Source organism: Cherax quadricarinatus, chromosome 74 (genome assembly GCF_038502225.1).
Source record: "Cherax quadricarinatus isolate ZL_2023a chromosome 74, ASM3850222v1, whole genome shotgun sequence".
NCBI classification, from domain to species: Eukaryota; Metazoa; Arthropoda; class Malacostraca; order Decapoda; family Parastacidae; genus Cherax; species Cherax quadricarinatus.
Window position 1 is genome coordinate 15,665,927 of NC_091365.1, and position 17,574 is coordinate 15,683,500.

Below are 17,574 nucleotides of genomic sequence, written 5' to 3' on the forward strand. Positions count from 1 at the left end.
CAGGCTGACTTCCCGCAGTCAGAGGAACAGGCCATTAGTCTGTGTTGGGCTGAGGATAACCCCATTTGTCATTCTAAACGAGGAGAGAGTTGTAACAAGCCGCGTTTGTGGCTTGCTTGAGTTGCATTTAGACTGGCTTGCTCGTCATCAACTGCATCAGTGTGTTGTATTGTTTGGCCACCAGTACCCGCATGTGTGTTACACTCAACCGTGTTTGTCAGTAACCATCTTTGTGTTGTACTCAACTTTGGCCACCATCAACCGTATCAATGTTATGTTCAACTTAATCTGGGTAGCATCACCCGCATCAGTGTTATATTCAACTTAGTCTGGGCAGCATCAACCACATCAATGCATGTTCTTCACCGTCAGATTCAGGACGGTGTTAATTACATCAACGTTTCAATAACTTTTGTTAATAATTTAACAATATACCCCGATCTAACTGCATAACGTTTAAACAAATTAGCTAAAACACACACACACACACAACAGGCCTAGTGTCTAATCAACATGTGCCTAGGACAAAATGGTAACTAACACAGTCTGGTGGCAGAAGGAGGTGGTGTGTTTAATGTCTTTCAAACACTGACCTGTAGCTGTGTAGTAGAGCGTTCGGCTAACAACCAATGACACCCGGGCTTGATGTCCAGGCTGGTTGAAAATTATGAACATAAGAATATATGAAAGAAGGAACACTGCAACATGCCTACTTGCCCATGCGAGGCAGGTCCTGACCTTGTCAGGTCAGGTCATATTCACTTAAGGAAGGAGCACGGCATCTGACCTAGTAGCACAAGCTAGTCAGGTCCAACTCACACCCACTCATGTATTTATCTAACTTATTTTTAAAACTACACAACTTAGCTTCTATGACAGTACTCGGGAGTTTGTTCTACTCATCCACAACCCTATTACCAAACCTGTGCTTTCCTATATCCTTCCTGAATTTGAATTATTCCAACTTAAAGCCATTGCTGCGAGTCCTGTCTAGGTTAGATATTTTTAGCATGCTATTTACATTCCCTTTATTTATTCCTGTTTTTCATTTATACACCTCAATCATATCCCCCTTAATTCTATGCCTTTCTAGAGAGTGCGGATTCAGGGCCCTCAGTATCCTCACAGGGAAGATTTCTGATGTGTTGTGATGAATGGTTTGAAAAACCGACAAGTTGAAGATTGAGACACTTATGCAGCATATGGGAATCTTTATTCAGGAAACGTTTCGCCACACAGTGGCTTCATCAGTCCAATACAAAGAGGAAGGCGTAAGGAGAGGAGGAGTATGAGGTAATCAGTCACTCAGCCTTCCTCTTTGTATTGGACTGATGAAGCCAGTGTGGCGAAACGTTTCCTGAATAAAGATTCCCATATGCTGCATAAGTGTCTCAATCTTCAAGATTTCTGATACATGGGATCAACTTTGTCATCCTCCTTTGCAAGTTTTCCAGTGCATTTATATCCATTCTGTAATATGGTGACCAGAACTGTGCAGCATAATCTAAATGAGGCCTAACCAAAGACATACAGAGCTGAAGAACAACCTGAGGACTTCATTTATGCTTCTTGATATGAAGCCAATGATCCTGTTAGCTTTATTGCGAACACTTTTGTACTGTTGTCTTGGTTTCAGATTACTGCTAACCAGAACTCCTAAATCCTTTTCGCGATCATTAATATTAAGATCTACATTATTTAGTTTATATGTGGCATGATTATTTTCCTGTCCAACATTTAGAACTTTGCATTTGTCTATATTAAACTGCATCTGCCGCTTCTCCGACCACTGCATCAGTCTATTCAAGTCTTCCTGCAATGCTCTGTCCTCATTAGAATGAAATGGACGGCCTATTTTGGTGTCATCAGCACATTTGCTCATGTCGCTATTTATTCCCTCACCTATGTCATTTATGTAAATTGTGAACAACAAGGGGCCCAACACTGACCCCTGTGGAACATAGCTTGCGACGTGCCCCCATTCTGATTTCTCCCCATTTCTGCAAACTCTCTGCTGCCTATTTGTCAACCATACCTCTACCCAGGAAAAAAATTCTCCTATTCCGTGTGCCTTAAGTTTCATCAATAGCATACGATGTGGAGCTATCGAAAGCCTTACTGAAGTCCATATACACAATACCATATTCAATACCATAATCTACCTCCTTTAAACCGCTGCCCGTGTTCAATTAGCAGTAGACACGTACATAGGGAGTATAATTGGAAGCGGTAGTATGCCTTAAACAGGACAGGGTTTAGGATTGATATAGAGTAGAATAACAGGTTCAAGCTTTAAAGTGAACTGCGTAAAATCTCCCACCGACGCTGTAACATAACTCGAGTATAAATGACCTAATGATTTTGCACTTGAGGGAGAAAGCTGATTTAGGATTTGTCTCATCAAGTACTGAGGCAGTTGACCAGCAGGTGTGGAGTTCTGCAACAAGGGTTGTATCAACCATGACCTGGTGGCCACCAGGCCACCAGGCCCGGTGGCCTGGTGGCTAAAGCTCCCGCTTCACACACTGAGGGCCCGGGTTCGATTCCCGGCGGGTGGAAACATTTCGACACGTTTCCTTACACCTGTTGTCCTGTTCACCTAGCAGCAAATAGGTACCTGGGTGTTAGTCGACTGGTGTGGGTCGCATCCTGGGGGACAAGATTAAGGACCCCAATGGAAATAAGTTAGACAGTCCTCGATGACGCACTGACTTTCTTGGGTTATCCTGGGTGGCTAACCCTCCGGGGTTAAAAATTCGAACGAAATCTTATCTTATCTTACCATGGAGCTGGTGGTTACATTAGTGCAGATTATCAACACTCACCTTCATTTCTTCCCTAACGATGGAGTTGCGATAGTTAAGGTCGGGTTGTTCAGCCAGGAACTGGTGGTAGTAAAACTGCTGACGTTCCTCGCTCCACTCCCATGCTGACCCTCGGAACACACTCAACTGGAAGATCACCATCCAGTTACTACTGTGCTCATCATATCTCATAGCTGAGTGGTGGTACGTCCAGCTCACAACTGAAGAACTGGGGTTCAATTCTTTACTAAACGAAACATGTGAGGAAGCCTCCTAATACTGGGTGACCCTGATAACCTATCACTAAGTAGGAACCCAGCTCTTAGACTGTTGTGGGTAGAATCCTTGGGAAGAACACTAAAAGATCACGATGGACATATGCAATCTGCTTAGCTATATTTATCCAGGCAGTGACTGCCGAGATCATCCAGGCAGTGACTGCCGAGATCATCCAGGCAGTGACTGCCGAGATCATCCAGGCAGTGACTGGCGAGATCATCCAGGCAGTGACTGCCGAGATCATCCAGGCAGTGACTGCCGAGATCATCCAGGCAGTGACTGCCGAGATCATCCAGGCAGTGACTGCCGATATCATCCAGGCAGTGACTGCCGAGATCATCCAGGCAGTGACTGCCGAGATCATCCAGGCAGTGACTGACGAGATCATCCAAGCAGTGACTGCCGAGATCATCCAGGCAGTGACTGTCGAGATCATCCAGGAAGTTACTGCCGAGATCATCCAAGTAGTTGCTACTGCGGCCAACTGTGGAGAATTTTGTTTGTGTATAGTTGACTGATTCTGATAATTAGTCACCTTAATCACCTAGAGTCTGTCAGCCTCTCCACAGACACTATCACAGAAATGATGCATACTCCCTCCAAGTGTGGATGTCTGAACGAGTACACCTGATACTTACCAGTCTGATGTCCTTGATGACACCAGGCAGTAGTCGAACGTCATTAAATCAAAACAAAATCAAGTGCTCTTCCAAGAGTGTGGCTGCCAGCTTATGTCAACAAGGTCCACTAACAACACGTAAATGAGTCTTGGTACTCTCACGCTCGTCACTGTATAACCATATGGAGCACATATCAAATTAGAGGCGCTGGTGACTATGCGGCTCTCTGGTGCTGGGGTCACCGACGACACACTGCTGGTGTGTAGTGAACGGCACACAATCGAGGAATGACGTCCCAGGTGTTCAAGGAGACAGCCCAACCTAAACGCCAGTGATACCCTGGGGCATGTTGCCAACTACTGTCAATAAAGACAATAAAGATGTCGAGGCGTCAGTCACCACGACATTCATAAAACTCTTTAAAGTTCTGAGACTTTAGTGACAAATAGGTCTTATTTCATATTAAAACAGGTGAGCTATCGAAGGTGCAGCAGACAGCACATAAGCATAGCAGGAAAGTGTCATTAACCCCAGAGGCGTCGTAAGGGGGGGCCGCCTCGGGTGACACCAATTAGGGGTGACACCGTAGAGCCTCTAAAGGTGACACTGATGCACAAAAAAATTGCTGCACCAATATAAGAGAAGAATTCTTCGTTTCTATATAACATATTATATATTAACAAAGTACAAATAAGCCTATATAGGGAAAATCATTGATTTTGATGATGTGATAGATGATTTTACATAATTGAAGGCATGGAAATGTAAGATCATATACAGTGAGATGTTACCTTTACTCAAGGTCAAGTAGGAACTAGTGTTTCTCTGATATTGCAATGTTTTTCTTTATTTTTCATTTTTTTTTTTTTGTTTTTGCACTGTTGAAGATGAATAAATGTAGGATCTGTTGCTGTACTCAAAGTGGTATTTGAGTTTATGTTTCCTCAATATTACTACGATTATAAATTTTATCATTAATAAAGTTGAGAAGTATTCTCCTGTTCGGTTTATGGCCCTTAAACGTTCTCATTGTTAAACATTAGTCACTGACTGGTCATGCAGTAGTGACGTAACTGGAGTTTACCACCCCATCCCCCCGCCCTTGAATTTCATGGGGGTGACACCAAAGATGCTGCCCCGGGGGACACCAGAATTCCGCCCTGGGTGGCACCAACTCTACCGACGCCTCTGATTAAACCTCCTTCCTTCCCGGGCAGAGAGGGAGGTAACCCTCACGATGACCCAGGGGTCATGTACCCACTCTAGCCAAGGGGAGAGAGTTATTACACTCTCTTGAATATTTGATTATGCAGCGCCACTACTTGCACTCGTGTCTGACTGGAAGCTTGGAGGGCTGGAAAAACTGCAAAACGAAGCAATGAGGATCATCCTAGGATGCCCTCGTACTGCCAAAATTTTAAATATGCGGAAAGAACTTAATATTTCAAGCATTAGAGATCGTGTTACTGAAAGAAATATCCTTATTGGGGTCAATATGCTTAGGCTAGCCCATTCAAACCCCTGCACAGAAGCCCTCCAAACTTTCCTCAACACTGGTGAACATCCTTCCAGATGGATCGAAAAAACTGGAACCGACCTCCGCATGAACCAGCTACATGATCTATATCAAGTTGGACAACAGAGACATTTCCCTGCTCCATGGGATATTACCCCATTCCAAACTACCATTCCTCCATTTCCCCCCAAAACTCTTCTTAAATCACAACCAAAGCTTCGTCTTGAAGCCAAACATGATGCCTTAAGCTGTATTGATAACTTAGTCACACAGAACAATCTTTCACAAATTATTTACGTCGATGGTTCTGTTCACCAGTCCACTGGTGCAGCTGGTAGTGCTGCTGTTGTCACACAGAGTGATGGCTCTCATAAAGAAATTGGAGCACGCATCAATAACTGGGCCTCTACCCTTCAAACAGAACTGTTTGCCATACTCCTTGCACTCAAATGTGTCCATGTATCTAAGGTTGACACTTTAATTGTAACTGATTCTCTGTCATCCATAAATGCTCTTAACTCATTAAGTATAAATAGTGGCATGCTTTTGTCAGAAGCCAGACATAGATATGGTAAGATTGTGGACAGTGGAGTCAGAGTGCACATGCTGTGGATTCCATCTCACATTGGTCTTCAGATGCATGATAGAACTGATAAATTGGCTAAGCTGTATGCTTTCAAAGAGGGGGTAGATTACAAGCTTGGGTTGTCAGTTAGCAGTTTGAGAACAATAATACGAAAAGAACTTCAAATGAACTTTATTGACTTAAGACTTAGGGAGATTGACACAAGTCAGTCCATCTATCATCATTCCATCATGCAGGAGGAGCCACATGTCTATGGTGCATCCAACAAGATAAGCAGACTCTTGGATGTCACTACTGCCCGGCTCCGGCTGGGTTACAAGTATCTTTGGCAGGTTAAATCACCACCACCAAATGTAGACCAAACGAAATGTAAACTTTGCCAGATGGACTATTGTCACACCCTGCGTCATTATGTACTGGAGTGTGATAAAATTAATGAATTTAGAAACAACTCACTCAGAAGTGTTCAAGAAATGGCTAAGTATTTTATCCACAGTGGTATATTGCAGACCATTCTGGAGAAATACCCTGACTTTGCTAGCTGTAAATAAAGCATTACCACATGTGTGCATGTGTGTGTGTGTGTGTGTGTGTGTGTGTGTGTGTGTGTGTGTGTGTGTGTGTGTGTGTGTGTGTGTGTGTGTGTGTGGGTGTGTGTGAGGGTGTGTGTGTGTGTGTGTGTGTGTGTGTGTGTGTGTGTGTGTGTGTGTGTGTGTGTGTGTGTGTGTGTGTGTGTGTGTGTGTGTGTGTGTGTGTGTGTGCGTGCGTGTGTGTGGGTGTGTGTGAGGGTGTGTGTGCGGGTGTGTGTGAGGGTGTGTGTGTGTGCGTGTGTGTGTGTGTGTGTGTGTGTGCGTGTACTCACCTATTTGTGGTTGCAGGGGTCGAGTCCTAGCTCCTGGCCCCTGGCGTGTGTGGGTGTGTGTGTGCGTGTGTGGGTGTGTGGGTGTGTGTGTGTGTGTGTATGTGTGTGTGGGTGTGTGTGAGGGTGTGTGTGTGGGTGTGTGTGAGGGTGTGTGTGTGTGGGTGTTGGTGTGTGTGTGTGTGGGTGTGCGTCCTTGTGTGTATGCATATATTTGTACGCTCGTGTGCACATGTCCGTGCGTGCGCCCTCGTGTATGTGCGCGCGCGCGCTAGTGTGGGTGTATGATCCACTTAATATTTGTATTTATAACTCATTACAATTGTGACCAGGTGTGGACGTATCAGTGGTTCATTACTTTGTAATTTGTTCATGACTGTAACCATGTATAGGAGTGAAGCTGATTCATTACCTCTGTAACTTGCCATGATTAGTGACCAGATCTACCTGGAGTTCATTACCTTTGTAACTAGTTCAGCTATCATAACTTTGGGGTCCAGTCACTGGACCCATTATGTACCTTTGTAATCTTTTGACTACCGCCCACAGGATAGGTATGGGGTGCATAAAGATATTAAACTAAAGTGTGTGTGTGTGTGTGTGTGTGTGTGTGTGTGTGTGTGTGTGTGTGTGTGTGTGTGTGTGTGTGTGTGTGTGTGTGTGTGTGTGTGTGTGGTGTGTGTGACTCAACAATCAATATTTGCACCAATAACTCATTACAGTTGTGACCGGGTGTGGAAGTGTGAATTGCTCATTACTCTATAATTTGTTCATGATTGTAGCCAAAGTATAAACGTAAGTAACCATTCTACAGAATTCATTACCTTTGTAACTTGTGAGCTCATTACCTTTGTACCTAGTTCAGCTATCAAAACTTTGGGGGCCCAGTCCCTGGACCCATTACGTACCTCTGTAATCTGTAAATACCTTTGTAACTTGTCATGATTGTGACCAGACTTACCTGGAGTTCATTACCTTTGTAAATTGTGAGTTCATTACCTTTGTAAATTGTGAGTTCATTACCTTTGTAAATTGTGAGTTCATTGCCTCTGTAACTTGCTCAGCTATCAAAACTTTGGAGTCCAGTCCCTGGACCAATTATGTACCTCTGTAATCTTTTGACTACCGCCCACAGGATGGGTATGGGGTGCATAATAAACATATTAAACTAACTTGAATATTTTAACATAAGGAAATTTACAAATTCCCACTCCATCCAAACAGTACTGAAGCAGTCATCCAAGCAGACACTAGGAAGGTCATCCAAGCAGACACTAGGAAGGTCATCCAAGCTGACACTAGGAAGGTCATCCAAGCAGACACTAGGAAGGTCATCCAAGCTGACACTAGGAAGGTCATCCAAGCTGACACTAGGAACGTCATCCAAGCAGACACTAGGAAGGTCATCCAAGCAGACACTAGGAAGGTCATCCAAGCTGACACTAGGAAGGTCATCCAAGCTGACACTAGGAAGGTCATCCAAGCTGACACTAGGAAGGTCATCCAAGCAGTTACTAGGAAGGTCATCCAAGCAGACACTAGGAAGGTCATCCAAGCTGACACTAGGAAGGTCATCCAAGCAGACACTAGGAAGATCATCCAAGCAGACACTAGGAAGGTCATCCAAGCTGACACTAGGAAGGTCATCCAAGCAGACACTAGAAAGGTCATCCAAGCAGACACTAGGAAGGTCATCCAAGCAGTTACTAGGAAGGTCATCCAAGCAGACACTAGGAAGGTCATCCAAGCAGACACTAGGAAGGTCATCCAAGCAGACACTAGGAAGGTCATCCAAGCAGACACTAGGAAGGTCATCCAAGCAGACACTAGGAAGGTCATCCAAGCAGACACTAGGAAGGTCATCCAAGCAGACACTAGGAAGGTCATCCAAGCAGTTACTAGGAAGGTCATCCAAGCAGACACTAAGAAGGTCATCCAAGCAGACACTAGGAAGGTCATCCAAGCAGACACTAGGAAGATCATCCACGCAGACACTAGGAAGGTCATCCAAGCAGACACTAGGAAGGTCATCCAAGCAGACACTAGGAAGGTCATCCAAGCAGTTACTAGGAAGGTCATCCAAGCAGACACTAGGAAGGTCATCCAAGCAGTTATTAGAAAGGTTATCCAAGCAGACACTAGGAAGATCATCCAAGCAGACACCAGGAAGGTCATCCAAGCAGTTATTAGAAAGGTTATCCAAGCAGACACTAGGAAGGTCATCCAAGCAGTTACTAGGAAGGTCATCCAAGCAGACACTAGGAAGGTCATCCAAGAAGACACTAGGAAGGTCATCCAAGCAGACACTAGCAAGGTCATCCAAGCAGATACTAGGAAGGTCATCCAAACAGATATTAGAAAGGTTATCCAAGCAGACACTAGGAAGGTCATCCAAGCAGACACTAGGAAGGTCATCCAAGCAGTTATTAGAAAGGTCATCCAAGCAGACACTAGGAAGGTCATCCAAGCAGACACTAGGAAGGTCACCCAAGCAGACACTAGGAAGGTCATCCAAGCAGACACTAGGAAGGTCATCCAGACACTAGGAAGGTCACCCAAGAAGACACTAGGAAGGTCATCCAAGCAGACACTAGGAAGGTCATCCAAGCAGACACTAGGAAGGTTATTCAAGCAGACACTAGGAAGGTCATCCAAGCAGTTACTAGGAAGGTCATCCAAGCAGACACTAGGAAGGTCATCCAAGCAGTTATTAGAAAGGTTATCCAAGCAGACACTAGGAAGGTCATCCAAGCAGTTATTAGAAAGGTTATCCAAGCAGACACTAGGAAGGTCATCCAAGCAGACACTAGGAAGGTCATCCAAGCAGACACTAGGAAGGTCATCCAAGCAGACACTAGGAAGGTCATCCAAGCAGACACTAGGAAGGTCATCCAAGCAGACACTAGGAAGGTCATCCAAGCAGACACTAGGAAGGTGATCCAAGCAGACACTAGGAAGGTCATCCAAGCAGACACCAGGAAGGTCATCCAAGCAGACACTAGGAAGGTAATCCAAGCAGACACTAGGAAGGTCATCCAAGAAGGCACTAGGAAGGTCATCCAAGCAGTTACTAGGAAGGTCATCCAAGCAGACACTAGGAAGGTCATCCAAGCAGACACTAGGAAGGTAATCCAAGCAGACACTAGGAAGGTTATCCAAGCAGACACTAGGAAGGTCATCCAAGCAGTTACTAGGAAGGTCATCCAAGCAGACACTAGGAAGGTCATCCAAGCAGACACTAGGAAGGTCATCCAAGCTGACACTAGGAAGATCAACCAAGCAGACACTAGGAAGGTCATCCAAGCAGTTATTAGAAAGGTTATCCAAGCAGACACTAGGAAGGTTATCCAAGCAGACACTAGGAAGGTTATCCAAGCAGACACTAGGAAGGTCATCAAAGCAGACGCTAGGAAGGTCATCCAAGCTGACACTAGGAAGGTCATCCAAGCAGACACTAGGAAGGTCATCCAAGCAGTTACTAGGAAGGTCATCCAAGCAGACACTAGGAAGGTCATCCAAGCAGACACTAGGAAGGTCATCCAAGCAGACACTAGGAAGGTCATCCAAGCAAACACTAGGAAGGTCATCCAAGCAGTTACTAGGAAGGTCATCCAAGCAGACACTAGGAAGGTCATCCAAGCAGTTATTAGAAAGGTTATCCAAGCAGACACTAGGAAGATCATCCAAGCAGACACCAGGAAGGTCATCCAAGGAGTTATTAGAAAAGTTATCCAAGCAGACACTAGGAAGGTCATCCAAGCAGTTACTAGGAACGTCATCGAAGCAGACACTAGGAAGGTCATCCAAGCAGACACTAGGAAGGTCATCCTAGCAGACACCAGGAAGGTCATCCAAGCAGACACTAGGAAGGTAATCCAAGCAGACACTAGGAAGGTCATCCAAGAAGGCACTAGGAAGGTCATCCAAGCAGTTACTAGGAAGGTCATCCAAGCAGACACTAGGAAGGTCATCCAAGAAGACACTAGGAAGGTAATCCAAGCAGACACTAGGAAGGTTATCCAAGCAGACACTAGGAAGGTCATCCAAGCAGTTACTAGGAAGGTCATCCAAGCAGACACTAGGAAGGTCATCCAAGCAGACACTAGGAAGGTCATCCAAGCTGACACTAGGAAGATCAACCAAGCAGACACTAGGAAGGTCATCCAAGCAGTTATTAGAAAGGTTATCCAAGCAGACACTAGGAAGGTTATCCAAGCAGACACTAGGAAGGTTATCCAAGCAGACACTAGGAAGGTCATCAAAGCAGACGCTAGGAAGGTCATCCAAGCTGACACTAGGAAGGTCATCCAAGCAGACACTAGGAAGGTCATCCAAGCAGTTACTAGGAAGGTCATCCAAGCAGACACTAGGAAGGTCATCCAAGCAGACACTAGGAAGGTCATCCAAGCAGACACTAGGAAGGTCATCCAAGCAAACACTAGGAAGGTCATCCAAGCAGTTACTAGGAAGGTCATCCAAGCAGACACTAGGAAGGTCATCCAAGCAGTTATTAGAAAGGTTATCCAAGCAGACACTAGGAAGATCATCCAAGCAGACACCAGGAAGGTCATCCAAGGAGTTATTAGAAAAGTTATCCAAGCAGACACTAGGAAGGTCATCCAAGCAGTTACTAGGAACGTCATCGAAGCAGACACTAGGAAGGTCATCCAAGCAGACACTAGGAAGGTCATCCAAGCAGACACTAGGAAGGTCATCCAAGCAGACACTAGGAAGGTCATCCAAACAGATATTAGAAAGGTTATCCAAGCAGACACTAGGAAGGTCATCCAAGCAGACACTAGGAAGATCATCCAAGCAGTTATTAGAAAGGTCATCCAAGCAGACACTAGGAAGGATATCCAAGCAGACACTAGGAAGGTCATCCAAGCAGACACTAGAAAGGTCATCCAAGCAGACACTAGGAAGGTCATCCAAACAGACACTAGGAAGGTCATCCAAGCAGACACTAGCAAGGTCATCCAAGCAGACACTAAAAAGGTCATCCAAGCAGACACTATGAAGGTCATCCAAGCAGACACTAGGAAGGTTATCCAAGCAGACACTAGGAAGGTCATCCAAGCAGTTACTAGGAAGGTCATCCAAGCAGACACTAGGAAGGTCATCCAAGCAGTTATTAGAAAGGTTATCCAAGCAGACACTAGGAAGGTCATCCAAGCAGACACTAGGAAGGTCATGCAAGCAGTTATTAGAAAGGTTATCCAAGCAGACATTAGGAAGGTCATCCAAGCAGTTATTAGAAAGGTCATCCAAGCAGACACTAGGTAGGTCATCCAAGCAGTTATTAGAAAGGTTATCCAAGCAGACACTAGGAAGGTCATCCAAGCAGACACTAGGAAGGTCATGCAAGCAGTTATTAGAAAGGTTATCCAAGCAGACACTAGGAAGGTCATCCAAGCAGTTATTAGAAAGGTCATCCAAGCAGACACTAGGTAGGTCATCCAAGCAGACACTAGGAAGGTCATCCAAGGAGACACTAGGAAGGTCATCCAAGCAGACACCAGGAAGGTCATCCAAGCAGACACTAGGAAGGTCATCCAAGCAGACACTAGGAAGGTCATCCAAGCAGGCACTAGGAAGGTCATCCAAGCAGACACTAGGAAGGTTATCCATGCAGACACTAGGAAGGTCATCCAAGCAGTTACTAGGAAGGTCATCCAAGCAGACACTAGGAAGGCCATCCAAGCTGACACTAGGAAGGTCAACCAAGCAGACACTAGGAAGGTCATCCAAGCAGTTATTAGAAAGGTTATCCAAGCAGACACTAGGAAGGTTATCCAAGCAGACACTAGGAAGGTCATCCAAGCAGACACTAGGAAGGTTATCCAAGCTGACACTAGGAAGGTCATCCAAGCTGACACTAGGAAGGTCATCCAAGCTGACACTAGGAAGGTCATCCAAGCAGTTACTAGGAAGGTCATCCAAGCAGACACTAGGAAGGTCATCCAAGCTGACACTAGGAAGGTCATCCAAGCAGACACTAGGAAGATCATCCAAGCAGACACTAGGAAGGTCATCCAAGCAGACACTAGGAAGGTCATCCAAGCAGACACTAGGAAGGTCATCCAAGCAGACACTAGGAAGGTCAACCAAGCAGACACTAGGAAGGTCATCCAAGCAGTTATTAGAAACGTTATCCAAGCAGACACTAGGAAGGTTATCCAAGCAGACACTAGGAAGGTTATCCAAGCAGACACTAGGAAGGTTATCCAAGCAGACACTAGGAAGGTCATCCAAGCAGACACTAGGAAGGTCATCCAAGCAGACACTAGGAAGGTTATCCAAGCAAACACTAGGAAGGTCATCCAAGCAGACACTAGGAAGGTCATCCAAGCAGTTATTTGAAAGGTCATCCAAGCAGACACTAGGAAGGTCATCCAAGCAGACACTAGGAAGGTCATCCAAGCAGACACTAGGAAGGTTATCCAAGCATACACTAGGAAGGTCATCCAAGCAGGCACTAGGAAGGTAATCAAAGCAGACACTAGGAAGGTTATTCAAGCAGACACTAGGAAGGTCATCCAAGCAGTTATTAGAAAGGTTATCCAAGCAGACACTAGGAAGGTCATCCAAGCAGACACTAGGAAAGTCATCCAAGCAGACACTAAGAAGGTCATCCAAGCAGACACTAGGAAGGTCATCCAAGCAGACACTAGGAAGGTCATCCAAGCAGACACTAGGAAGGTCATCCAAGCAGTTATTAGAAAGGTTATTCAAGCAGACACCAGGAAGGTCATCCAAGCAGACACTAGGAAGGTCATCCAAGCAGACACTAGGAAGGTCATCCAAGCAGTTATTAGAAAGGTCATCCAAGCAGACACTAGGAAGGTCATCCAAGCAGACACTAGGAAGGTCATCCAAGCAGACACTAGAAAGGTCATCCAAACAGACACTAGGAAGGTCATCCAAGCAGACACTAGGAAGGTCATCCAAGCAGTTATTAGAAAGGTCATCCAAGCAGACACTAGGAAGGTCATCCAAGCAGACACTAGGAAGGTCATCCAAGCAGACACTAGAAAGGTCATCCAAGCAGACACTAGGAAGGTCATCCAAACAGACACTAGGAAGGTCATCCAAGCAGACACTAGCAAGGTCATCCAAGCAGACAATAAAAAGGTCATCCAAGCAGACACTAGGAAGGTCATCCAAGCAGACACTAGGAAGGTTATCCAAGCAGACACTAGGAAGGTCATCCAAGCAGTTACTAGGAAGGTCATCCAAACAGACACTAGGAAGGTCATCCAAGCAGTTATTAGAAAGGTTATCCAAGCAGACACTAGGAAGGTCATCGAAGCAGCCACTAGGAAGGTCATGCAAGCAGTTATTAGAAAGGTTATCCAAGCAGACACTAGGAAGGTCATCCAAGCAGATATTAGAAAGGTCATTCAAGCCGACACTAGGTATGTCATCCAAGCAGACACTAGGAAGGTCATCCAAGCAGACACTAGGAAGGTCATGCAAGCAGTTATTAGAAAGGTTATCCAAGCAGACACTAGGAAGGTCATCCAAGCAGTTATTAGAAAGGTCATCCAAGCAGACACTAGGTAGGTCATCCAAGCAGACACTAGGAAGGTCATCCAAGGAGACACTAGGAAGGTCATCCAAGCAGACACCAGGAAGGTCATCCAAGCAGACACTAGGAAGGTCATCCAAGCAGACACTAGGAAGGTCATCGAAGCAGCCACTAGGAAGGTCATGCAAGCAGTTATTAGAAAGGTTATCCAAGCAGACACTAGGAAGGTCATCCAAGCAGTTATTAGAAAGGTCATTCAAGCCGACACTAGGTATGTCATCCAAGCAGACACTAGGAAGGTCATCCAAGCAGACACTAGGAAGGTCATGCAAGCAGTTATTAGAAAGGTTATCCAAGCAGACACTAGGAAGGTCATCCAAGCAGACACTAGGAAGGTAATCCAAGCAGACACTAGGAAGGTCATCCAAGAAGGCACTAGGAAGGTCATCCAAGCAGTTACTAGGAAGGTCATCCAAGCAGACACTAGGAAGGTCATCCAAGAAGACACTAGGAAGGTAATCCAAGCAGACACTAGGAAGGTTATCCAAGCAGACACTAGGAAGGTCATCCAAGCAGTTACTAGGAAGGTCATCCAAGCAGACACTAGGAAGGTCATCCAAGCAGACACTAGGAAGGTCATCCAAGCTGACACTAGGAAGATCAACCAAGCAGACACTAGGAAGGTCATCCAAGCAGTTATTAGAAAGGTTATCCAAGCAGACACTAGGAAGGTTATCCAAGCAGACACTAGGAAGGTTATCCAAGCAGACACTAGGAAGGTCATCAAAGCAGACGCTAGGAAGGTCATCCAAGCTGACACTAGGAAGGTCATCCAAGCAGACACTAGGAAGGTCATCCAAGCAGTTACTAGGAAGGTCATCCAAGCAGACACTAGGAAGGTCATCCAAGCAGACACTAGGAAGGTCATCCAAGCAGACACTAGGAAGGTCATCCAAGCAAACACTAGGAAGGTCATCCAAGCAGTTACTAGGAAGGTCATCCAAGCAGACACTAGGAAGGTCATCCAAGCAGTTATTAGAAAGGTTATCCAAGCAGACACTAGGAAGATCATCCAAGCAGACACCAGGAAGGTCATCCAAGGAGTTATTAGAAAAGTTATCCAAGCAGACACTAGGAAGGTCATCCAAGCAGTTACTAGGAACGTCATCGAAGCAGACACTAGGAAGGTCATCCAAGCAGACACTAGGAAGGTCATCCTAGCAGACACCAGGAAGGTCATCCAAGCAGACACTAGGAAGGTAATCCAAGCAGACACTAGGAAGGTCATCCAAGAAGGCACTAGGAAGGTCATCCAAGCAGTTACTAGGAAGGTCATCCAAGCAGACACTAGGAAGGTCATCCAAGAAGACACTAGGAAGGTAATCCAAGCAGACACTAGGAAGGTTATCCAAGCAGACACTAGGAAGGTCATCCAAGCAGTTACTAGGAACGTCATCGAAGCAGACACTAGGAAGGTCATCCAAGCAGACACTAGGAAGGTCATCCTAGCAGACACCAGGAAGGTCATCCAAGCAGACACTAGGAAGGTAATCCAAGCAGACACTAGGAAGGTTATCCAAGCAGACACTAGGAAGGTCATCCAAGCAGTTACTAGGAACGTCATCGAAGCAGACACTAGGAAGGTCATCCAAGCAGACACTAGGAAGGTCATCCTAGCAGACACCAGGAAGGTCATCCAAGCAGACACTAGGAAGGTAATCCAAGCAGACACTAGGAAGGTCATCCAAGAAGGCACTAGGAAGGTCATCCAAGCAGTTACTAGGAAGGTCATCCAAGCAGACACTAGGAAGGTCATCCAAGAAGACACTAGGAAGGTAATCCAAGCAGACACTAGGAAGGTTATCCAAGCAGACACTAGGAAGGTCATCCAAGCAGTTACTAGGAAGGTCATCCAAGCAGACACTAGGAAGGTCATCCAAGCAGACACTAGGAAGGTCATCCAAGCTGACACTAGGAAGATCAACCAAGCAGACACTAGGAAGGTCATCCAAGCAGTTATTAGAAAGGTTATCCAAGCAGACACTAGGAAGGTTATCCAAGCAGACACTAGGAAGGTTATCCAAGCAGACACTAGGAAGGTCATCAAAGCAGACGCTAGGAAGGTCATCCAAGCTGACACTAGGAAGGTCATCCAAGCAGACACTAGGAAGGTCATCCAAGCAGTTACTAGGAAGGTCATCCAAGCAGACACTAGGAAGGTCATCCAAGCAGACACTAGGAAGGTCATCCAAGCAGACACTAGGAAGGTCATCCAAGCAAACACTAGGAAGGTCATCCAAGCAGTTACTAGGAAGGTCATCCAAGCAGACACTAGGAAGGTCATCCAAGCAGTTATTAGAAAGGTTATCCAAGCAGACACTAGGAAGATCATCCAAGCAGACACCAGGAAGGTCATCCAAGGAGTTATTAGAAAAGTTATCCAAGCAGACACTAGGAAGGTCATCCAAGCAGTTACTAGGAACGTCATCGAAGCAGACACTAGGAAGGTCATCCAAGCAGACACTAGGAAGGTCATCCAAGCAGACACTAGGAAGGTCATCCAAGCAGACACTAGGAAGGTCATCCAAACAGATATTAGAAAGGTTATCCAAGCAGACACTAGGAAGGTCATCCAAGCAGACACTAGGAAGATCATCCAAGCAGTTATTAGAAAGGTCATCCAAGCAGACACTAGGAAGGATATCCAAGCAGACACTAGGAAGGTCATCCAAGCAGACACTAGAAAGGTCATCCAAGCAGACACTAGGAAGGTCATCCAAACAGACACTAGGAAGGTCATCCAAGCAGACACTAGCAAGGTCATCCAAGCAGACACTAAAAAGGTCATCCAAGCAGACACTATGAAGGTCATCCAAACAGACACTAGGAAGGTCATCCAAGCAGACACTAGCAAGGTCATCCAAGCAGACACTAAAAAGGTCATCCAAGCAGACACTAGGAAGGTCATCCAAGCAGACACTAGGAAGGTTATCCAAGCAGACACTAGGAAGGTCATCCAAGCAGTTACTAGGAAGGTCATCCAAACAGACACTAGGAAGGTCATCCAAGCAGTTATTAGAAAGGTTATCCAAGCAGACACTAGGAAGGTCATCGAAGCAGCCACTAGGAAGGTCATGCAAGCAGTTATTAGAAAGGTTATCCAAGCAGACACTAGGAAGGTCATCCAAGCAGATATTAGAAAGGTCATTCAAGCCGACACTAGGTATGTCATCCAAGCAGACACTAGGAAGGTCATCCAAGCAGACACTAGGAAGGTCATGCAAGCAGTTATTAGAAAGGTTATCCAAGCAGACACTAGGAAGGTCATCCAAGCAGTTATTAGAAAGGTCATCCAAGCAGACACTAGGTAGGTCATCCA

At 45.6% G+C, this 17,574-nt stretch overlaps 1 protein-coding gene across 3 annotated transcripts in view; it reads right to left on the minus strand.

Annotated features, from left to right (window-relative positions):
* LOC128700223 (maltase 2) overlaps positions 1 to 17,574 on the minus strand; it is a gene marked incomplete at its 3' end in the record, with an annotated part of 226,798 nt that overhangs the window by 65,538 nt on the left and 143,686 nt on the right. For all 3 annotated transcript variants that reach the window (XM_070100802.1, XM_070100803.1, XM_070100801.1), the window contains 1 exon segment: positions 2,826 to 2,951. In XM_070100802.1, coding sequence (XP_069956903.1) covers positions 2,826 to 2,951 — 126 coding nt within the window.